We start from the raw sequence: 25,019 nt of genomic DNA on the forward strand, positions 1-25,019 counted from the left end.
GACGTAGGGGGTCCCCCTACAATCCATACCAGACCCTTTTTTCAAAGCACGCTACCCGGCCGTCCAGGAAAGGAGTGGGGACGAGCGAGCGCCCCCCCTCCTGAGCCGTACTAGGCCGCATGCCCTCAACATGGGGGGGTTGGGTGCTCTGGGGCAGGGGGGGCGCACTGCGGGCCCCCCCACCCCAGAGCACCCTGTCCCCATGTTGATAAGGACAGGGCCTCTTCCCGACAACCTTGGCCGTTTGTTGTCGGGGTCTGCGGGCGGGGGGGCTAATCGGAATCTGGGAGCCCCCTCAAATAAGGGGGCCCCCAGATACCGGCCCCCCACCCTAAGTGAACGGATATGGGGTACATCGTACCTCTACCCATTCACTTGGAGGCAAAGTGTTAAAGTTAAAGTGGTTGTAAACCCTCGGATATAACATTATTGAAAAAATTAGCACATAACACAAGCAGCTGATCGCTGCATGTGAAAGTTTACTCACCGCCGTCATTAGCTGTAAATTATTTTTTTTCGTTTTGATGACGTCACCGCGCTTGCGCATTGTAGCCCTGCAAATCCGGCCATTTGAAGCTTGGCGAGTTTTCATCTACATTTCCGGCAGTAAATGTGAACGAGCTCCATGAGCGAGCTTCCCCTCTGTCCTCAGAAGAGAAGTCTTGCGATGTTACAGTCCTCCTGTTTCTGATAACTCCCCCCCCCCCCCCCGTGTGACTGAACAACACTGCAGCCTCAGACATAGGTACGAGTATATTGGTTGCCGTGGTAACGGCAATCCAGATCGAGGCTTGGTTACGGCGGTACGATGCATGCGGAAGATTTCTAACAGAGAACAAGTAAGGGCGGAAGTGACATCAGAAAGAAGCAATGAACAGGAGCTAGAATGGCGCTTTCTATACCAGGAAACATTGAAAAAAAGAACGCAAGCCAACAGGTATTTGCGGGCCTCGTTTTTTTAAATAATAAATGTTATAAGCATTGCAATGACCTTGGCTAATAGAATAACTAAAACATAGAAAAAGTAGCCGAGGGTTTACAACCGCTTTAATAAACACACGACACAGGGTTTTTAAAATAATTTATTAGTCTGCTCCGGGGCCCCCCCTGTCTTCTTTAGCTCTTTTAGCAGGGGGGGGGCATCTAATAAAATAAATTATTATAGATGTCATAAATAAATTATTTTAAAAACCCTGTGTCGTGTGTTTATTAACTTTAACACTTTGCCTCCAGGTGAATGGGTAGGGGTACGATGTACCCCATATCCATTCACTTAGGGTGGGGGGCCGGTATCTGGGGGCCCCCTTATTTGAGGGGGCTCCCAGATTCCGATAAGCCCCCCGCCCGCAGACCCCGACAACCAACGGCCAGGGTTGTCGGGAAGAGGCCCTGTCCTGATCAACATGGGGACAGGGTGCTCTGGGGTGGGGGAGGCCCGCAGTGCGCCCCCCTGCCCCAGAGCACCCAACCCCCCCATGTTGAGGGCATGCAGCTTGGTACGGCTAAGGAGGGGGGGGGGGGCGCTCGCTCGTCCCCACTCCTTTCCTGGCCGGCCGGGTAGCGTGCTTTGGATACGGGTCTAGTATGGATTGTAGGGGGACCCCCTATGTCGGTTTTTCGGCGTAGGGGGGGTCTCCTTACAACCCATACCAGACCTAATGGCCTGGTATGCTCCTGGGGGGGGGGGAACCCATGTCGGTTTTTTATTTAAAAATTGGCGTGGAGTTCTCCCTCTCAGGAATGCATACCAAATGCCGCACCTAGAATTGGCGGGAATCCAAGTCGGATCCCCGTCGCTTCTATGACGCGCTCGCTGGAATGTGCTTTGTCTATTCCAGCGAGTGCGAGATGTCGGCACCATGTCGCCGAGAATCAGCGCGATGCTGTCATGCTAGAAACACAATGTCGCGGTCACCTACTGTATCAATGCCCACCAGTGATGCCAATCAGTGCCACCTAGCAGTGCTGCCTATCAGTGCCACCTATCAGTGCTGCCTATTAGTGCCACCTAGCTGTTCTGCCTATCAGTGCCACCTAGCTGTGCTGCCTATCAGTGCCCATCACTGTCACCCATCAGTGCCCTTCAGTGCCACATTTCAGTGCAGCCCATCGGTGCCCATCAGTGCAGCCTCATCAGCGTAAATCAATGAAGGCAAAAACTACCTGTTTGCAAAATTTTAAAACAAAATATAAAAATGGTTTTGGTTTGTTTTTTGTTTTTAATTGGTCTTTTTTATTTTATTTTTGCCAAAAATTTAAATCGCAGAGGTGATCAAATACCACGAAAATAAAGCTCTATTTGTGGGAAAAAAATTATAAAAATTTCATTTGGTTACAGTGTCATTCAAAGAGAGAGCGCTGAAAGCTGAAAATTGGTCTGGGCAGGAGGGGGTTTAAGTGCCCAGTAAGCAAGTGGTTAAGCAAAGCAATGGGTCTATACGAGGCACATGAACAAGGATCCTTGGTAGACTTGTAAATTAGGACAAAATGGGCATGGCTTAGTGTCAGGGAGAGTGCCCTGTCAGGTAGTGCGATTATTGGAAACCCAGTAGGGAGTACACGATCTCCATCCACCACCCAAAGTTTGCCGGGGAAAAGTAGACTATAATTGACACTTTTGTCACAGACATTTGTGAATCTCTGTAAAAGGACCGCCGGTGTTGCTGGACCTCCGGAGAGAGTAATCTGGAAAAATCAGGTCACCTTTAGTGTGAGCTGCAGCCAGGAAGCAGCCCCTGTTCTGGTAAATGAGCAGGCAAAAGTAGAAATGGATGTGGCAGCACCCCTGAGATGGGTGGTGTGGGGGAGATCCTATGAGCCCTTTCAACCACAAACATCGATGGAATGTCAGTAAGGTAGAAGTGCTTTGTGAGCAGTTGCTCCGCAAAATCTGCCATTCAGTCAGTTCTCTGTGTCAATGGCTTTCTCCTGCAAAGCTATAACTTGGAGCTGGAGAGCATGAAGGCAGGCCCGGATTTCCCACAAGGCCACCGGGGCCAGGCCTCGGGGGGGGGGGGGGGGGGGGGGGGGCGGAAGGGCGGCAGCGGCATGGGTTCCCCCTGACGCACGGAACATACAGTTAATGGCAGCAAGTTGCTTTCTAGCAGGACTAAATGTAGTGTGAGGGAATCCGCTCGCTCGTTACACAGTGAGAGGGGTGAGCTGTGCTCTTCCCATCTCAGCTGTGAGAGGAGTTCTAACACTGTTTTGGAGGTGACAGGGTCAATAAAGAGAACCTGTCACCTTCAATTGCTATCACACAGGGAATTGTTTTATCCTGTGTGATAGCAATAAAGTTAAGTAAAAAAAATATATAAAAAAACTAAATTAAAAAATAATAAGAAATAATAATTAAATTAATAAAATAAAAATAAATGATTAAAAAGTAAAGAATAAGAAAAATTATTTTAAAAATAATAAGAAAATTATACAAAAAAAAAAGTTGGAGGGGTGGTGGTTCGGTTGGCGGGGAGGGGGTGCATTGCGGAACCTGGCCTTGGGGCGGCAGGGAGAGCAAATCCGGCCCTGCATGAAGGTCTTTGGAATTGGAACATACTGTGTTGTCCATCTCAGATCCTCTACCTAAGTAACCCAGGAGTAAAACCTGTCCAAGTCATGCTTAAAGGGATTGAGGTTTTCCATCCCCCCCCCCCCCCCCCAAGCCCCTGTTTTACTTAACTGTACCTGGGGACGAGCACACCAGCAAAAGACGGTGTCTCGGTCCCTGATTGAATGGATTGGTAGCAGTGCAGCCATTGGCTCCCGCTGCTGTCAATCAAATCCAATGTTGCGGGCGCCAGGGAGTGAATAGACACAGAAGCAAGACGCGGGTGTCCATGAAGGAGAGTGCTTCTCCGAAAGGGCACTCGAGAAGAGGAGCCAGAAGCGCTGCTGAGGGAACCCAGAAGTAGGAGGATCAAGGCCACTCTGTGCAAAACTAACTGCATAGCGGGGGGAAGTATAACATGTTTTTTTATTTTTATTTTTAATCCAAACCTTTACAACCCCTTTAATAAAGCTGATGTCAGTGGCAAGAAAAACAATCTTTGCTGTCAGGGATTCCTTGCAAGCTGTAATCACCTCCAAGATGTCAGCGTGAATGGGAAGGACTCTATGCTGCCATCGGCATTCGCCTGTGTGCTGACAGACATGGTACCGGCAGAAGACTTCATGGTCAAGATGGCCACGGAAGAGGAAGGGCAGGGAGTGCCGGACTAAGAGCGAGTGGAGCGTGACTTGACCAAGGCCATGGAGGATACCAAAAAGAGCCGGCTCACACAAATAGAAGAGCTCTGTTGCAGAGCTGGAAGATCAAAGGAGATTGGGGTATGAGTTGTAGGAGATAAGACGAGGTCGGAGCTCCAGGACCATGCGCCTGTGGTCTGTATCGCATTCTGGCCACACCCAGATGTTATTCGATTTTTACTCCAAGAGTATATAATGAGCTTGGTAATGCTAGAGAAATGCTTAAATAATGCATTACAATTTAACTAAACCCACAAGATTTAGATCAACTAAATGTACTGGAGATTTTAGTCGACTAAAACTAAAATAATTCAGGGTGACTAAAATAGGACTAAAATTAAAATGTAATTTTAGTCAAAAGACTATGACTAAAACCAAATCTAAATCGGACATCAAAATTAACACTGGTTTAGACAGATAATATTACCAACAACCCACACTTACCTGTCCAATTTGTACATGAGTATCCTCCACAGAATGTGAATATGCTGTAACAAGTCTCTTCATTTGTTTAAGATGAGCTGCCTCTGTATCTTGAAATAACTGGAAAACAGATTGGGATATACAGCGTTAAATGTTTTAAACAACCATGTGACTGCAATATATACTTGCAAGTCATTAAAGAGGAAATTCAGTCGGCCTCTGATAATTTTTACTTGTTTGTGCAGCATTGTCTTGGATTCAGATACTGTATCTGCCTGGCAGATCTAGCGGTGTCCTGCTCAGTCAGTCATTGGAAGCTGAATGCCTCTAAATGCAGCTCTGCCCTTCAGCTGCGGTGAACCCCTACTTCTACAGTCTCCTGCCCCGGCATGGGGGCAGGGTAAGGTATAAGGTAAAAAAAACAAAAACAAAACTAATTTATACTGTGGAGGAAGGTCGCAGTGCACAGAGCCTTAGATGACTGGGGCAAGAGGTTTAGGCCCACTTTACTACTCTAACTCCTTGGATATTCCAGACATCTGATATGTCATATCAATCTTCTAGAGAGGCTTCACTGTCCAATACTCACATTTCACCTTCTTCCATCAATCAGTCTGCCACAAATCTAATTGATGAAATATTGAGTCCATCCTTCGAGATGTTGATAATTCTATTAATGTATCATTTCAAAAAACCTTCACCTAAATTTCCTCCCCCAGTACAAATTCTAATGCCTCTTTTTTTAAACGGGCAACTCAGGATAGCGATAAGCTCTCAGTCAGGAATCCTTCTGATACTAATCTTTCGAAAGACCAGAAACAGGCTCTAGCCTCTTTGCAAAAAAAATAATGAATATTTCTCAATACAAGAATATGTGCATGTGCATTCTTTCCAACAAAGCACGGCATCGCCAAATTAATCCCTCTACAGTGGAGAAATGTAATAAAAGATTCTATACATTGGTGGGGGTTTTTTTTTGGAGGCTGCAGTTACTGCTAAAGATCTTTGGGAATACATACGTACACCATATCACAAGATTCAGATTTTTTATAGCCTCTGGAAATTGCATAAAAACTCTACAAACCCAACAGGTATAGATTCATAGTTTCTGGCAACGAGTGAATGACTGAGGCCTAGTACACACTCGAGGATTTATGCAGATTTGGATCCGATGGAGTGTACTCACCATAGGATCGAAATCTGCGCCGAAATCCCATTGCGATGACGTGTTGCGCCGTCGCCACGATGATGACGCGGCGACGTGCGCGACGCGGTCATATAATGAATTCCACGCATGCGTCGAATCATTACGATGCATGCGGGGGATCCATTCGGATGGATTGATCCGGTGAGTCTGTACAGACCAGCGGATCAATCCGTTGGGATGGATTCAAGCGGATAGATTTGAAAGCATGTCTTCAAATTTTTATCCGCTTGAAATCCATCCCAGGGGATAAAAATCCGCGGAAACAGATCCGCTGGGTTGTACACACCAGCGGATCTATCCGCTGGAACTGATCCGCAGATCAATTCCAGCGGATAGATCCTCTCATGTGTACGGGGCCTGAGAATCTGAATCAGGTCGTTGATGCATATCTTCAGCCACATATTATTGCCTTAACCTTTCTCACAAAAGACACAAATAATTTCCTTCAGGTTATTGACAATCTTTCAATTTCAGCCAATGCCTACCGTCACAATTGATGTGAAGGCATTGTATAGTTCAATACCGCACAATCTTGGCTTAGCAGCTGTAAAAAAGATCCTGTCTCAGATGAGCATGCATGATTGGTCTCTAAACGAGTTAATACTTGCAGGACTTGAACTCATCCTGCATCACAATTTTTTTTCTGTTTGAAGGCTCCTACTACCTCCAGGTGCAGGACATAGCGATGGGGACATTCTGTGCCCCATCCTACGCCAATCTGTACCTGGGGCAGTGGGAGAGAAACTTTCAGACAAGGGGCTGTCCGTGTACATTTGCCCTGTTTCTACATGACAATGGTACATAGACTACATATTCCTTGTCTGGGATGGCCCAGTGGACATCCTATGCCAATGTCTTGAAGCTATAAATAGCAATTAAATTAACTTAAAATTTAACATAACTTGACCACTGTGACCTTTTTGGACACTAGTATCACTAAAATGCCAGATGGACATCTTGCTAGCAGTCTCTATCGCAAGAGTACCGATGGCAATACCATACTCCACGCTCACAGGCTCCACCCTACCGGTCTTGTCAATACCTGAGAATACTGAGAGGAAATTGTTCTATGGACTCAACCTTCAAACTAGAAGCTGATAAATTAAAGAATAGGTTTTTAGAAAGAGGCTATAGTAAAACTTGCCTTCAACAAAGTGAGTAGACTCCCTCCTGAGGAGCTACTCTTCAAAACATAAAACAAAAGTCCCTAGTGGTCTTCAATCTACACATACTAATCAACAATCAGAAATGTAAATTATTTTGAATATGCATTGGCCTATTCTAGCTGAAGACATTGTAATTAAGCAGTTCATCAATGAAAGACCAGCTGTTACTTTTAGAAGGGCTGTTTTCATTGTGGGACAAACTTACTGTACTTACATGTTGGGGAAAAGTTATTTAAATTCTTCCCAATGGTGAATGCTTTGATTTAAAACATTTTGAAAATTGTTGCATGCAGGGAGTAGTATATATTATCACATGCGATTGGTTTTACCAACACTGAATCGCAAACAAGAACTATGGCAATAGCCATTGCATGCAAACCTGCAACCTGGATTTACCATTGGGAAGGCACGTTACGAAGATCCATGGGGGTAAATTTCCAAAAATTCAAAAAGCACGGGATAGGATACACATACCCCAAAGAAAGGGGTATTGGAATAAGAAAAACTTTTACAAACAGAACAGAGATGGAAATACAAATTGGAGATACACGTCCACGCTGTTGGTGTGCCCATTGTGTCCCTGCCGATTTCCCCATGTGTGGTCACCACCTATTTTGGCCACACTGCTTGGAGTGTATGATGTCAGCAGAAGCAGCCATCCACACTTCCCAGGGGCAGCGGGGAGGCAATTGGTCACCAGGCGAAATCAATGCCAATGGCTTCAGCTGGGGGAAATCAAGCAGACTTGCATCAAAATATATATCGTATTTATCGGCGTATACGCGCACTTTTTTGCCCTGAAAATCAGGGCAAAATCGTGGGTGCACGATATACGCCGATACCCGCGCCGAGTTTGAACACTGCGCCGGCATATACCGAGCGCAGTACACTCGTGTATAGTCGGGCAGGCTCGGCTCCTCTTGCGCTTACGTCCTGGACGTACAGGACGTGAGCGCGAGAGTAGCCGAGCCTGCCCGACCATACCCGAGTGTACTGCGCTCGGAATATGCTGGCGCAGTGTTCAAACTCGGAGCAGGGATCGAGCGGGGAGGACACCGCAGAAGGACGCTGGACCCGATGAAGAGGACACCCGAAGCCGCAAACGGACGCCGGACCCGACGAGGCCGCCGCGCAAGACACCAAAACTGTAAGTACTAAAATGTTTTTTTTACAGGAATGTCGGGTCCACTTTAGGGGTGCGCGCTATATGCCGGAGCGCGCAATACCCCGATAAATACGCTATATATAGCTCTATTCCTCCCCCCTCCCCACATTCAGCCAGTGGAGTACATGCTGTCAGCCCATGCTGGATGGGAGTTTGAAAAAGCCCCTTTCTTGATCATACATCATGGGACACAGAGCCTTAATTACTTAATGGGTTATGTAGTTACCACAGGTGATTGGACACTGGCAAACCCAATTAAAATTGAGTTCCTCCCCTATATAACCCCTCCCAAATTGAGAGTACCTCAGTTTTTACGCCAGTGTTAAGGTGGTTGGTCACGATCAACATGTGCCAAGAAGAAAAATGCTCTTTTGATGGTCTGGCTGCGGAGATCTAGGAGCTATAACCGGATCCATTCCTCAGGCTGATATCAAAGGCCTAAGATGGTTGGTACCCTGGCCTTGTGTAAGAAGAAACAAGGTTTGCCTGTAATGTCTCTCTGCGGAGGTCTGGGCTCTGGGATCCAGACTTTGGTGTACTAATACATATGTGGCAAGAAAAGTTTCTGGCAGAGTCTTCTACAGGTCCAGGTATGAGGTTTTCTCTAATAAAACCCATGGTAAACCTGAAGATTGGCACAACTTCCCCGCCGTGATGGGTGAGAGCTGGAACTACTTTTAGTAGCTTTCCTGCGGCGTGGATCAGGTAAGAAGATGATAATTTTTATTTATGTATTATCTTCTTTGGAGTAGGATGTCTTTCCTGGTTCTCACCACTGGAGGGAATAAGTGCAACCTGGTATTTTCTTACATAGCCTTTCAGGATAACATGCTCAGTGAAGTCGGTCAAACATAACACCACTCACCTACTTCCGCTGCAGGCTCTGCCACGATACGCATACAAGATGCCCCCCAGTAATCTCTTCCCCCGCTTCCTCACCAAGAATCTGGTTCAAAAGCCCAGCACGACAGAGCCTTCTGTAAGCGGCATGGACACAGAGCTGTGGGCTGTAAGCATCCCTGTGGATTGTACCAGGCAAACCTAAGACTCCTACTTGGCATCAGGATGTGCAGTGAGCTGATATTTTTGTGTATTGTTGCACAACAGTGATTGCATTTATATTTGTGGAAAGTACCTTTGGTTATCAGTAAGGACTATGTCCCGAGAAGAGGGTCTAGGGCGAGTAAAAGAGGCACCAGAAAATCCCTGCGTACGGCTAAGGATTGCCTGCAGTTTACAATCCCCCTCTGTCAGCCTCACAGGATGAACCCCCTGTCTGGTTTTGCAGCTTCTCCTATGGCAGCTCCTGTATACGTCACCGAGGACACTTCAAAAGTTGCTTTGGATGGCCAGGAAGGAAGGATTGCGAATATTGTCGCAACCTCCTTGAAAGATAGCAGAAAAGGGGGTAGATCCCCTTCATCTGCTCTGGCTCTCTTTTCAGACGAGCCTTCTGAGGGTGAGAAAATAGGATTTTTGTACCCACCATAAAATCCTTTTCTCTGAGTTCATGGACGGACACAGCCTTAATCTTGACGAAGTGGTTATTAGCCTTCATTCAGGAGTGACTAGGCAGATACTTATAGAAAGTGTTAAACACATCACACACCATACAGTATCGCCCAGGGGGGGTGGTCCCTCTGGGTATAATCCCTCTCTCTGCATCTCGCAGATCAGTTTGCCAAAAAGCAGTACAAACATAAAATGGAGGGGTGGATGCTGTGTCCGTCCATGAACTCAGAGAAAAGGATTTCACGGTGAGTACAAAAATCCTATTTTCTCTTTCGTTCAGGGATGAACACAGCCTTAGTCTTAACAAAGTGGGACTCCCCAAAGCAGTGTCAAAAAACGAGGGGTGGGAACAGCATAAAAATAAACCTCACCCCAAAACAGAGCTCCTCGACTTGAGGAGTTGAAACTCTAAACAGCCTGCAAAACTTTGTGGCCGAAAAGCAGCATCAGAAGATGCACTCACATCAACCTTATAGAATTTAGTGAAAGTGTGAACGGACGACCAGGTCGCCGCCTTACACACCTGGGAAACAGACGCTTGATGTCGGAAAGCCCAAGAGGCACCCATTGCCCTGGTCGAATGCGCCATGACAGGAAAGGGGGGCGTCTGATTCTTTATGGTGTAAGCCTGAATCACTATCCATTGGATCCACCTCGAGATGGTGGCCGACGAGACCGCCAGGCCCTTCTCAGGGCTAGCCACCAAAAACGAACAGCGAGTCTGACCTCCGGAACGGAGCAGTAGCGGACAAGTATACTCTCAGAGCTCGGACAACGTCCAAGGAATGCAACACCGCCTCCTTAGGATGTGACGGACGAGGACAGAAAGGTGGAAGTACAATGTCCTCATTGAGATGGAAGGCCAAAACGACATTAGGAAGAAAGGAAGGCTGCGGACGCAGCACCACCTTATCCTTGTGTAAGATCAGATCAGGAGCTTTGCATGACAAGGCCGCCAGCTCAGAAACCAGTCTAACATAACAGCCACCAAAAATACCACTTTCTGAGAAAGTGTCAACAAGGGAATTTCCCTAATGTTCTCAAACGGTGGCTTCTGAAGTACCAAGATGACCAGGTTTAAGTCCCACAGAGGTAGTGGAGCACGGACTGGTGGGGGCCAAATGCCGAACCCCCTGTACAAACGTACTCACCAGCGAGTGAGCCGCCAGGGGTTGTTGGAAAAAGATAGTCAGGGCAGAAATTTCTGCCCCTTAATCGTAAAGGCAAGCTTTTGGTCTACCCCCCACTGTAGTTACAGCAGGACTCTGGAAACCAAATAAGTACGCGGATTCCACCTCATTTCCTCAGAAATGGATATGTAGGCCTTCCAAGTGCGATGGTAAATCTTCCTAGAGGATAGCTTCCGAGCCCTCCTCATTGTAGAAATCACTGAATCCGACAGGCCCCTGTCTCTTCGCACCTGGCTTTCAATAGCCATGCCGTTAAAGACAGCGACTGTAAAGCAGGATGAAATATGGGACCTTGCGACAGCAGGTCCTCTCTCAGTGGTAGACGCCACGGGACATCTGCTACTATACACACTAGATCGACGTACCAAAGGCGCCGAGGCAAGTCCCGAGCAATTAGGATCATTGGGATCCCTTCTGCCTCTAATCTGAAAAGCAGATGAGAAAGAGCTTCTAGGAAGGCAAGGCATAGATTAGCCAATACTGACTCCATGGTGCCACCAACGCATCCGTCGCGTCTGCCCCTGGGTCTCTTGACCTGGCCACAAACCTCAATACCTTCCGATTGAGTTGAGACGCCAGGAGATCTACATCTGGCATGCCCCATCTTTGGCAAAGGAGCTGAAACACATCCGGGTGCAGAGATCATTCTCCTTGGTCCAGCCTCTGGAGTCCAGCGACCCTGGGTCGACTAAACTCCACAGATTCCCCCCCCCCCAACCGGTAAGGCTGGCATCCGTCATGACCACCATCCAGTGAAAAGGAAGGATCAACTTCCCGGACAGAAGTGCCGGTGATGTCAGTCACCAAACTAGGGAGGTCCTGACTAGGTGGCTCATCCGGATTTGACAATCGAGGGACGATGGGCACTTGTCCCATCTGGACAGAATTTCCTTCTGCAACACTCGAGTGTGAAATTGAGCATACGGTACTGCCTTGAAGGAAGCTACCATGAGGCCCAGGACTCGCATGCAAAAGTGGAGTGACGACCATCTTTGGGATATCAACTGCCGCACCGCAGCCCGAAGAGTCTGCAACCTTTCCATAGGGAGAAAAACGTTCCCGTCTGAGGAGTCCAGAATCAACCCCAGATACACTAGGCGTTAAGTCGGCACCAATACTGACTATTGGGTGTTCAGCACCCAACCAAATTCTCGGAGGGTTATAGACACGCTCACCTCTAATTCTGAGCTTGAAGTGGCCCTCAGAACAAGATTGTCCAAGTAGCCCACGATAGCGATGCCACGCTGTCTTAGTAGGGCCAAAATCGGGGCGAGCACCTTGGGGAAACTCCATTGGCAAAGCGCAGACATCTGATGCTTGGTGCATATGGGGACATGCAAGTATGTGTCCCTGATGTCCAAGGATGCCAGAAAATCCCCCGGATGGAGGGCAGCAACAACAGAGCGAACCGACTCTGGAATCCTTGTACCTTCACAAAGCAATTGAGGGCCCTGAGATCCAGGATTGGACGAACGCCCTCCTTCTTTGGCACTACGAACAGGTTTGAGTAAAACCCCTGAAATCGTTCCTGTGCTGGGACAGGAATGATTACTCTGCTTCTCAGCAGGTCCTGAACCACCCCATACAGGGCTTCTCGACGGGTCGGCTGAAGCTGGAGGTAAAAAAATCGGTTTGGTGGAGGGAAACTATCTTGTACCCTACAGAAACTACTTTGCAAACCCACCGGTCGTAGATCTGCGATGTCCACCGGGTCGCAAATTCGCGAAGACGTCCCCCCACCCGAGAGATGGGTGGGGGCAAACCTTCATGCGGACATGGATTTGTTTGCAGGTTTGTTGGGCTTACGAAACCAGGGACGCTTCTGTTCCTCAGCAGGTTCTTTTTTTGGACTCGGATGGTTTACTTGCCGTGCTAGGCGGACGAAAAAACGCTTGTGCGCGGTGAAAGAGGGCCCTTGCCTGTGGCTCCTTACCCTTTTTGGATTGTGGGAGAAGCGTACTCTTACCCCCTGTGGCATGTTTAATGTCATCCAGGGATGCTCCAAAAAGTCTGTCGCCCTCAAAGGGCAAATCCATCAGGGCCTTCTTGGAAGATTGGGCTGCCGACCAACACTTCAGCCAAAGTAGACAGCGTAACACCACCGCATAGCTTGAGGTTCTGGCCAGCAGAGGAATAGTGTCCAGGGCTGACTCGCAAACTAATTTTAGGCCTTGTACGAACTGGTCGGCCAGAGCTACCTCGTCCGAGGGAGCCTGACGTGCCTTTAACCCATTGTGCAGCATCTTTGCCCATTTCGTGAGTGTCTGAGACACTATGGCCCAACCATCTTTGGGCGCACAGCCGAGCCCACCACTGTGTATAGGTTGCAGGTGACCGCCTCAGCCTTCTTGTCCGGAGGGTCCTTGAAAGCAGGAGCCCCTTCTACCGGAATCGTGGTTACCTTCAAAGGGTAACGCACCGCTAAATGTTTAGGGACTGGAAAAACCTTTTGTGGTTTGTCCCACTCCTTGTATAAAAGTTTCTCTAGATAAGACACACAAGGAAACACCCTAGCAGTGCGGGTCGGCTTATGGAACCCGAAAGGGACTGAAGCCTCTGTTGCTTCCGCAGACTCCTATTTTCAGAGTATCTCGCACTGCAGTGATAAGATCACCTACCAGAACCTTTTTGCATGCTGATCCAGATTCATCCTCACTGTCCAGTCGATCTTGGTCAGCATCCTCAGATACTTCAGAGCCAGGGTCATGAGCCATAGCTGGACCTGGCTCCGCATCCGAGTTGTCCCAAGAAGATGGCGGGGGGAGGGGCCACTTTTTACTCCCCCGTTTTTCCACGCGCCACTTCCACCTTGGCAACAAAGGCATCTAGGATCGCCGACATAGCGTCCGATACATTGGGTGCAGTGAGTATCAATTGCTAGCTCAGGTGTTTCAGGGAAAAAAGCGTCTGCTTCTGACGGCATGCTGACCCACGCGCCTGACACCCACAGGGACTCCAAGGTAAGGTAAAACAACCCAACCTCCTAGCTGCGACAGAGACAAGGGGTTCCCCCCCAGAGGATCACCACCCTTGAACAGTACCGTATGGCTGCCGTCTGCTTGCTACTTGAGCTGCTTCTCCTTGTCAGCTGTCTGTGTCAGTCTGACCACTCTGCAGCGTGTATCTGCAAGCTTGCACTGTTTAAATGTGATACATCGTGGACTGTAAGAAAATGGCCGCCAAGCGGCAGATAGAGGCCAAAAAACGCTGCGGCCACAAGAACATGGCTGCCGAGCAGGAAATAGAGGCAAATCATCGTGGACCACAAGAAAATGGCCGCCGAGTGGCAGGGACTACAAAAACTTGGCCGCCAAGCGACAGATAGAGGCCAAATACAGCTTAGACCACAAAAACATGGCAGCCGAGCAGTAGATAGGTGCAAGCAGGCGCTGTGCGCCTCTAAAGTGGCCGCCGACAGCATTGAGGGGGAATACACGGGTAAGCAAACTTTTCATGGCAGCTCACTAGCATTGTAAGCGGACGTACAGCACAGTTCTCCCATAGGTGGAGCCCCCCCAGGTGAACCCCCAGCCCCAGCAGCCAGCCTAGCTCAGAGAGCCCAGGGAGGAGGGAAGGGAGGAAGGGAGAAAAGGAAGGATGAAACCCCTACTCGACCTCCCCGGGAAAGTCCAGCTATGTCCTCTTGCAGAAGCAGGGGATTACTACTTACCCTTCCTGTGTGGATTCTGCTGGAAGCATCCCAGACAGACCATCTTCTGCATGGTTTTGGAGGCGACTGCCAGCCCGGCCACTGCCACTCGGCCCTGTAGACCGGTCATATGCGTGCCCTGGAGCGTGAAGCTCATTGGCCACCCATAGAGCCACTGGCATGTCGGATGACCCAGCGCATAGCTACGGTCGGCACACGCTCGATGGCCGAAACGGGGGGGGGACTACAAGGATCTGGGATCCAGCCTGTCACCCAGTCGGCAGTTGATCACAGGAACAACCAAAAAAATAAAATTATAAAATTTAATTTGGAATAAATCTCCAAGCCTATGGGCCCGAAGGGAGCTATGTCTTCTCCTTTGCTAGGCAGAAAAAAAAATTTATCTGCGAGATGCAGAGAGAGGGGTTATACCCAGAGGGACCGCTGTATGGTGTGTGATGTGTTTAACACTTTCTATAAGTTTCTGCCAGGTCACTCCTGAATGAAGGCTAATACCCACTTTGTCAAGATCAAGATGTGTCCGTCCATGAACGAAAGAGAAATCCCTCTCTGGAGATGATGATCATGTGCAGTCTGAGGACTCAGATAATGATAGGTTTCTTGCAACTTCTCAGTCGCTAAAGATGCAGGTGCAATATTATGCAGAGATGAGATTGTTGGGGAAGATCTCATCTCCAGGGGTTCGCCAGAGCCTCAATTGGTTTTTCCTCCCCAAAATCTGTCAGAAGGAAAATAACTTCACTCCAGTTACCTGGAAAGTGGTGACCACAGACGCCAGCCTCCTGGGCTGGGGGGGGTGGTGCTAGAAGAAGCATCTGCCCAGGGGAACTGGTCCGGGGCCGAAAAGCTCCTACCCATCAACATTCTGGAGATTCGGGCAATTCATTTGGCCCTCAAATTTGGTCTTTCAGACTGCAAGGCTGGCCTGTTTAGGTTCAGTCCGACAATGCTACGGCCGTAGCCTATATCAATCACCAAGGAGGAACCAGAAGTCTGGATGCCCAAAAAGAGGTGAATCACATCTTGGCCTGGACAGAAGGGCATATTCCTTGCCTATCTGCAGTCTTCATTCCAGTGGTAGAAAAATTGTCAGGCAGATTTTTTAAGCCGCCAGCAACTGAGTCCAGGAGAATGGTCTCTACACCCCGACATGTTTCAAATCATATGTCAGAAATGGGGAACCCCAGATGTGTACCTGTTAGCTTCCAGGTTCAATGCAAAACTGGACAGCTTTGTGTCAAGAACAAGAGATCCCTATGCTCAAGGCTCAGATGCCCCGACAATCTCATGGGATCGATATTCCCTGATTTATGCGTTCCCTCCAGTACCGCTTCTCCCACGATTCCTTCAGAGAGTCAAGAAGAAAGGAAAGTCAGTGATTTTGGTCGCCCCAGCTTGGCCCAGGAGACCCTGGTACCCCCCAGAAGTCGTAAGGATGGCAGTAGGAAGACCTTGGATTCTTCCATTACGCCCAGACATATTGCAGGGTCCAATATTCCATCCTGCCTTACAAAGTCTAAATTTGACGGTTTGGTTGTTGAGACCCACATTCTGAGGAAATGTGGGCTCTCAGGGCCAGTCCTATCCACCCTGGTTAATGCTAGGAAGCCGGCCTCCAGGCTCTACTACAGAATCTGGAAGGCATTTGTTTTCCCGGGAAGTTTGCCATTAATAGGATTCTTGCCTTTCTTCAGTTGGGCTTAAATATGAAGTTGGCCTTGAGCACTATCAATACACGAGACACAGAGCCCCCCTCCCCCCTCTTCGGAGTTAACGTGGAACACTTATTGCTTTGCTACAAAACTGAGGTACTCTCCATTTGGGAGGGGTTATATAGGGGAGGAACTCAATTTTGGGTTTGCCAGTGTCCAATCACCTGTGGTGACTACATAACCCATTAAGAAATTAAAGCTCTGTGTCCCGTGATGTATTCCCAAGAAAATGATTTTACAGGTAAGCTGTATTAAAAAATCCTATTTTTTCTCTCAACAAATTTAAACTTTGAATGTCCCTCTACAGCTCTTCTTTTTCTTGTTTTGCTATAGGGCTTTACAGGAGATTGCTCTCCTTTTGCTGTAGTTATCTACCATTCAGCTCTATACATACTTTTTGGTGGCCTCTTGCTCTTTCATTAGGAATGTTTCATTTGTGTATTGTTAGACTTGATACACTTTATTGGATGTTTGTTTCAAATTTATACAATACTACAGGGAGTGCAGAATTATTAGGCAAATGAGTATTTTGACCACATCATCCTCTTTATGCATGTTGTCTTACTCCAAGCTGTATAGGCTCGAAAGCCTACTACCAATTAAGCATATTAGGTGATGTGCATCTCTGTAATGAGAAGGTGTGTGGTCTAATGACATCAACACCCTATATCAGGTGTGCATTAGTCAACTTCCTTTCCTTTGGCAAAATGGGTCAAAAGAAGGACTTGACAGGCTCAGAAAAGTCAAAAATAGTGAGATATCTTGCAGAGGGATGCAGCACTCTTAAAATTGCAAAGCTTCTGAAGCGTGATCATCGAACTATCAAGCGTTTCATTCAAAATAGTCAACAGGGTCGCAAGAAGCGTGTGGAAAAACCAAGGCGCAAAATAACTGCCCATGAACTGAGAAAAGTCAAGCGTGCAGCTGCCAAGATGCCACTTGCCACCAGTTTGGCCATATTTCAGAGCTGCAACATCACTGGAGTGCCCAAAAGCACAAGGTGTGCAATACTCAGAGACATGGCCAAGGTAAGAAAGGCTGAAAGAGACCACCACTGAACAAGACACACAAGCTGAAACGTCAAGACTGGGCCAAGAAATATCTCAAGACTGATTTTTCTAAGGTTTTATGGACTGATGAAATGAGAGTGAGTCTTGATGGGCCAGATGGATGGGCCTGTGGCTGGATTGGTAAAGGGCAGAGAGCTCCAGTCCGACTCAGACGCCAGCAAGGTGGAGTACTGGTTTGGGCTGGTATCATCAAAGATGAGCTTGTGGGGCCTTTTCGGGTTGAAGATGGAGTCAAGCTCAACTCCCAGTCCTACTGCCAGTTTCTGGAAGACACCTTCTTCAAGCAGTGGTACAGGAAGAAGTCTGCATCCTTCAAGAAAAACATGATTTTCATGCAGGACAATGCTCCATCACACGCGTCCAAGTACTCCACAGCGTGGCTGGCAAGAAAGGGTATAAAAGAAGAAAAACTAATGACATGGCCTCCTTGTTCACCTGATCTGAACCCCATTGAGAACCTGTGGTCCATCATCAAATGTGAGATTTACAAGGAGGGAAAACAGTACACCTCTCTGAACAGTGTCTGGGAGGCTGCGGTTGCTGCTGCACGCAATGTTGATGGTGAACAGATCAAAACACTGACAGAATCCATGGATGGCAGGCTTTTGAGTGTCCTTGCAAAGAAAGGTGGCTATATTGGTCACTGATTTGTTTTTGTTTTGTTTTTGAATATCAGAAATGTATATTTGTGAATGTTGAGATGTTATATTGGTTTCACTGGTAAAATTAAATAATTGAAATGGGTATATATTTTTTTTTTGTTAAGTTGCCTAATAATTATGCACAGTAATAGTCACCTGCACACACAGATATCCCCTAAAATAGCTAAAACTAAAAACAAACTAAAAACTACTTCCAAAAATATTCAGCTTTGATATTAATGAGTTTTTTGGGTTCATTGAGAACATGGTTGTTGTTCAATAATAAAATTAATCCTCAAAAATACAACTTGCCTAATAATTCTGCACTCCCTGTACATTCATCCTGATTCTTATATAATTAATAAGCAAGTCTATAAGAATCTATAAATCATAACACCTTTTAAAAAAATGTTTTATGGATCAGCTAAAGAGTGTCCCTATGCTTTGATTCAGTGAATGTGAGCAAGCCACCTCTATTGCCTTCTGCTTGACAGCCATTGATCTTCTGTGGGGCTTGAGGTGTGGGGGTTAAGCTAACACCCGTGTGGTCTGCACCACTGAGCCATTACTTGTCGGTTGCTTTAAAATGTCATGTCATATGGAAATAGTAAAATCATGTACAATTTGGTAAAGTTTTATATAAATTTCATTACGCCTTTTCTTTTTTGTTTTCTTGATGTATGTAGGATAGCTTCCACTTCCTTAGAGCTGCACGATTCTGGCCAAAAGGAGAATCGCTGTTTTCAAAACTTGGCAGGCTGCCCAGACTTGGCAGATTGCCCAGACTTTGACTTTTGGCTGAGAGCAGACAGGAAATTCTTTGCATACCAAAGTGCAGAGAGAAAATGTTTTTCATGTCAAAGATCGTGAAACCCTGTGTCAAGAATTGCAACAGGAAAAAGATTGCGATAACGATTCTTGACGAATAATCGTGCAGCTCTAGCGGGAGCCACTGGCTCCTGGTGCTTTCAATCAAATCCTGTGAGAAGGAAGAAGGGTGTGACGCCAAGCCACACTGTGTTTGTTAATAGATTGATTGATTGATTTTTGAGCTTAATTAGGCGCCAAATGCCCACTGTGAAGTGAGCGCCTAAGCGCCGCTGGTGAGATGTAACTTTGAATCAATCCGTGGTGAAGAAGAGAGAGAAAAGAGAAGAGAGGGCGGTGAAAGGAAAGGGTATCCAGCCCTTAGGGGAGCAAGAGGAAAGAGCCGTGAAGTGTATGAGAAAAAAATATAAAAGAAAAAAGGAACAGTGGGGATACTACAGGAGGGGTAGAAGACATCATAGTTATTAGAGAGGCAAGTGGCCCCTTCAATGAGGGGGCGGACTGTGAGAGGGAAAAGAATATAAATGCAGAGCTTTTTTTCTCAGAAAATAGGTGCAGGAACTCAATCACGACCCTGTTCAGATTTCACAAACAGTAGAAGGGTCTTAAAGGGGAATTAGATACCAGGATTGCATTACATACAGAATGCAGAGTTCAGGGGGGTTACACACAGAGTGCAGAGCTGTCACTTATAAACACAGAAACCAGACTTCTGTGTTTACAAGTGATTGTGGTGAGCAGGCACCAAAGGGTCTGAGCCAGAGGTGGTGGAACTGAGTTCCCCCAAGTTCCCCCTGAAAAAAAGCCCTGTATAAATGTATCCATAGGCCTGGATGAACAGCTCCGTTTTTAGTTTTTTTCTGAAGAGGAGCAGGTTAGGTGTCATCTTAAGTTCCAAGGAGAGGGCATTCCACAGCATGGCACCCCTACTCTGGAGTCGTTTCCCTACCATGGAAGATGCACACAGACAGACTCAGAATCAAGCATGCATGAGTGCCCCGATAGTCAGCTTGCTATGATGGAACTTGAAAGAGAGGAGTCTGGAGCACCAGAGGAAGACCCTAAAATGGGAGGTTCGGAGCCTCTTTGTGCAAAACCATTCCACATAGCTGGTAAGTATGATATGTTTATCATTAAAAAAAAAAAAAACATGGATATATAGTTCCAGAAATATGTAAAAGTTTGAAGTACAACTCTAATGCCGCGTACACACGGTCGGAATTTCCGATGAAAAAGTCACATGGAATTTTTTCATCGGATATTCAGACCGTGTGTATGTCCCATCGGACTTTTTCCTTTTTTTTCAAAGGAAAAAAATTCAGAAATCAGAAATTCTGTTCGTCTGTATGGAATTCCGACGGAGAAAAAAAACATGCATGCTCGGAAGCATTGAACTTAATTTTTCTAGGCTTGTCGTAGTGTTATACATCAACGCGTTTTTTTACGGTCGGAATTTGGTATGTCCGTGTGTATGCAAGACAGCTTGAGCGGTATTCAGACAGAAAAAACGGTCTTGTGTATGCGGCTTAAGGAGAGAAATATGTAGGCTGGTATTTTTCAGAAAAGTCTACTTCCTGGCTGTCTCTGGTATTAACTAATCTTAGTCACAGACCTGGCACAAATGTCTAAGAAAAGGGTCAGAAATGCATGACTTTCATACTTCTTTCAGGTCAAAAGATTTAGAAAGCAATAAGGCTAAAAGCCAGAACTTAACAGCCAGAAACTGCAGATGTATTTCAGATGTAATTTAATGCCAAGTAGCCTACATATTTTGCCACAGTCTAACTCCAGGTTTTGTTACTTTAAAAGTCCATTTGGACTACGCTGGCTTAAATTAACTATTTCTATTACGAGGAAATGGAGCTTGTGTCGGAACTGTCTAAACCTTATGTAGCTTCAGCTTTATACAGTATACAGCGATGAGTTCTGGCAGCATAGTTCTGGCACACGTAGAGGGGTTCTCTCAAATGTGACTGCAAAAGTGGAAAAATATTTTTGTTTTGATCTCAAACTTATGTATTTTCTTCAAACTATGCAACCACAAAAAAGAAAAAAAAAACTAACTACAAAACTATAAAAGACGGTCAATAAAGTTGGCAAAAAGCAACACAAGAGGGGAAGCAGAATGTTGGAAATAATAGAAACTATCAATATGATGTAAAGCCAAGGATGGTAATTTATCAAAACTGAAGCAGCCAGAATCTGAAGCAGCTGTGCATGGCAACCAATCAACTTTTATGTTAAATTTTTGAAGCATAAAGTAGTATTAAGCCCTTAGCGTTTTTTAGCCCAACACTTTGAAAACCATAAAATAAACAAACATTCTCCAGTAAACCATTTGATAGAATTCCAGTTTACAACTTTCACAGCTGCCGACTCCTGCTCGCTCAGTGCTGCTTCCGTAAACTTTTGGACTTCACAGGAAAGAGTTATAAGTGGACACAGTGCAGTCTCCACTCAGTCTGTTAGTTTAAAAAAGGGAGGATGGAGAAGGATGGAGGAAGAAGGGACATGCCTTGCCATCATAGGCTCTGGAGGCTGTGAGTTTCTATTGTGTAGGGAGACAATTCTAGTTCATGCTTTCAAGAATTACTACATAGAAAGCTGCAAGAGAAAGGAGTCATACTGAAGCCAATAGCATGGGTTAGCAGCCATGGCACCAGCTTAAACTGGTACATACCTAAGAATTAAAAAATAAAGAAGTTGCATACTCTGATTAAATTAGTTGCTGAATGTGCTTTAAAAAAAAATGATTGTTTACACAAATTATGGACAAAGATTTTTTTGGTCATACTTCTCTTGTGGGTCACAGGAGTGCACCTACTTTTGCTCTCCTGTGACCCAGAATCAGCTGACAGCTCTGGAAGGACCCCAACCATATTGTTGGGATCCACCTAAATGCCTGAGCATGGCCAAGAGCCGGAGCCAGTGAGCATTGAGGAGGGGCAGATCAGAGAGTGGTGACTGAAAGGTCACTGCACTTGGCTTCGTACAGACGACCGTTTTTCGGGTTCTAAAAAATTTTTTTTTTTTTAATGTCACTAAAAACGATCGTGTGTGGGTTTCAGAGCATTTTTCGGGTTCTGAAAAACGGGCTCATTTTTTTTCGAACATGCTCTATTTTTTCACGCCGTTTTTAACGTTGTCGTTTTTCGGGTTGTAAAAAATGATCGTGTGTGGGCTTTAACGACATGAAAAATCCACACATGCTCAGAAGCAAGTTATGAGATGGGAGCGCTTGTTCTGGTAAAACTAGCGTTCGTAATGGAGTAAGCACATTCATCACACTGTAACAGACAGAAAAGCACGAATCGTCTTTTACCAACACGAAATCAGCAAAAGCAACCCAAAGGGTGGCGTCATCCTAATGTAACTTCCCCTTTATAGTGCCGTTGTACGTGTTGTACATCACCGCATTTGCTAGAGCATTTTTTTTTCCACGATCGTGTGTAGGCAAGACCGTTTTAATGATCAAGTTGAAAAAAACATTGTTTTTTCTAGAGCCTGAAAAACGTTGTTTTTTACAACAAGAAAAATGATCATGTGTACGCGGCATTAGTCTTAGAGCTGGTGGAGGACAGCTGCATCATCAGACTGATGCAACACCATGGAGGTGAGTATGTATGTTTTTTTTCTAAGTCCATACTTTTGCCTTTAACCACTTAAGACACGGACCTTTAGGCTGCATTCACACCTGAGTGTTTTGTCACCTGAAGCGCGACGCTCAAATACACTAGAGGGGAAAAAATACATTATTCCCTATGGAGATGGTTCACATCTGCACGCCAATACGCGTATCGGGCGGTTTGGTCGTTTTTGAGCTTTTCCATTTCCCATAGAAAGTAATGGAAAAGCTCAATTCAAGCGACTTGCGCGACAACGAGCGTTTTCTATGGGCGTTTCGTCGCTTTAATCAATAGAACAGTTCACCCAGGCAGAAGATTAAAAAAATCTACCAACATAGCAACAAGTGATGAAAAGATGATAATTTTTCCTATTGGCTAAAATAAAAAACGTTGAAGTACAAAAACGTCAGATGACGCTGTATGCAAACACGCAAATAAGCATGAATACGTGCAACAAAACGCTGGAAAAAAACGCCGGAAAAAACGACCGAACGACTGACGCTCAGGTGTGAATGCAGCCTTAGGCAGCTAAAGGCCAGTTTTTGAGAATCGGCACTGCGTCGCTTTAACTGACAATTGTGCGGTCGTGCGACGTGGCTCCCAAACAAAATTGGCGTCTTTTTTCCCCACAAATAGAGCTTTCTTTTGGTGGTATTTGATCACCTCTGCGGTTTTTATTTTTTTCGCTATAATCAAAAATAGAGCGCCAATTTTGAAAAAAATGCAATATTTTTTACTTTTTGCTATAATAAATATCCCCCAAAAATATATAAAAAAACTTTTTTTTTCCTCAGTTTAGGCCGATACGTATTCTTCTAACTATTGACAATGACAATTGCAGTTTGGGAGTTAACCACAAGGGGGCGCTGAAGGGGTTAAGTGTGACCTCATTTGTGTTTCTAACTGTAGGGGGGTGTGGCTGTAGGTGTGACGTCATTGATTGTGTTTCCCTATAAAAGGGAACACACGATCAATGACGGCGCCACAGTGAAGAACGGGGAAGCTGTGTTTATACACAGCTCTCCCCGTTCTTCAGCTCCGGGGACCGATCGCGGGACTCCAGCGGCGATCGGGTCCCGCGGTGACGGTCACGGAGCTTCGGACTGGGTCGCGGGCGCGCGCCCGTGACCCACGGCTGGGCACTTAAAGAGGATGTACCTGTACGTGCTTGTGCCCAGCCGTGCCATTCTGCCGACGTATATGTGCAGGAGGCGGTCCTTAAGTGGTTAATATGACTTTAAGGGTGTAAAATGTGTTACTTTTCAGTATCTCCGTATGCTTCTGTATCCCTAAAGAAGGTTTGTAAGTCAAAAGTTAAGGGCATAAGTGCCTTAGTACACAGCACAACCTACAGGTTATACTCTTCATATATTACATTTACAATCCCTACACAAAAAGAAAATGACTCCAATCTGTATGTAGCTGTATTCTCTTTGAGTAAACACCATTAAAGCGGTGTTCCGCCTGAAAAAAATAAAATTAAAAGCCAGCAGCTACACATACTGCAGCTGCTGGCTTTTAATAATAGGACACTTACCAGTCCTGGAGTCCAGCGATGTCAGCACCAGCAGCTGTATAGCCTTTCGGCTTCACGCTAGGAACCCTACTGTGCATGCGCGAGGCCCGCTCCTCTCTCCTATTGGCCCGGCGGAGGAGGGAGCCCCACAGTGTCATCATGGGCCGCGGCCCGGCTTCCCAGAAGTGGGAAAGGAATCCTGTCCCCCCCTCCCCCCGAAAGGTGTCAATTGTGGCACCTGAGGGGGGGGGGGGAGGAATGCAATGAGCGGAAGTTCCACTTTTGGGTGAAACTTCGCTTTAAGCTTAATTTTTTTTTTAGAAGTCTCACCCCTCCTGCTGTATTTTTTATAATTTTACAATAAAGGATTTTTACTACTACTGCAATCACCCATTACCTTATTTTCATTGATTTTCAGTGATGAGATTATGTGCACCTAGGCATATTGTGGGCATACCTGGACTGACCTGGAGAAGTATTATGTGTTTTATAGTGTATTCCGGTATACTATAGGTACATGGGCCACTGCAGCCTCATTCAGTAATAAGGATCTATTCACAGTTTTAAAAATAACCTACATGGCATATAACAGGGCCTCACCCATAAGAGATTGGTTTTGAGCAGACATGCCCTTTAATCAGTAGACCACCTAAAGAACCTCTTGCAAAAAAAATCATCAACGTTGGTATATTCAGGTACTCTCACTTCACCCTTTATTTGCAACTGAAACATTGCTTTATGGAAGGTGGCGTGCACATTCTTCCTAAATCTAAGGTCTGCAGGGTGGCTCCAGCAGGTATCTGCAGGTGCCAAGAAGACAAGTTAAAGATTCCTTAGTATGCTTACTATTCAAAATTACCCTTAGGGTCCTTTCACAAGGGTGTTCTGTTTTTTTTTCCCCCATCAGCTCAGTCATGTTTTTTTTAAAGAAAAATGGATTCAGTTTACATAAGTTTTTTTACATCCATTACCAATGTAAAAACAGACCATTTGTCTGTTTACATCCGTTTTTCGCCAGTTCAGTTTTTTAAACGGAAGAAAAATTATT

The 25,019-nt window shown here is 46.1% G+C and overlaps 1 protein-coding gene across 12 annotated transcripts in view; it reads right to left on the reverse strand.

The window, feature by feature from the left end:
* The window catches only part of FCHO1 (FCH and mu domain containing endocytic adaptor 1), a 294,097-nt gene that overhangs the window by 119,931 nt on the left and 149,147 nt on the right, over positions 1–25,019 (reverse strand). For all 12 annotated transcript variants that reach the window (XM_040321486.1, XM_040321453.1, XM_040321473.1 and 9 more), the window contains one exon: positions 4,690–4,788. In XM_040321486.1, coding sequence (XP_040177420.1) covers positions 4,690–4,788 — 99 coding nt within the window. The remainder of the gene's footprint in view (positions 1–4,689; positions 4,789–25,019) is intronic.

Source organism: Rana temporaria, chromosome 1 (assembly GCF_905171775.1).
Source record: "Rana temporaria chromosome 1, aRanTem1.1, whole genome shotgun sequence".
Classification (NCBI taxonomy): domain Eukaryota; kingdom Metazoa; phylum Chordata; class Amphibia; order Anura; family Ranidae; genus Rana; species Rana temporaria.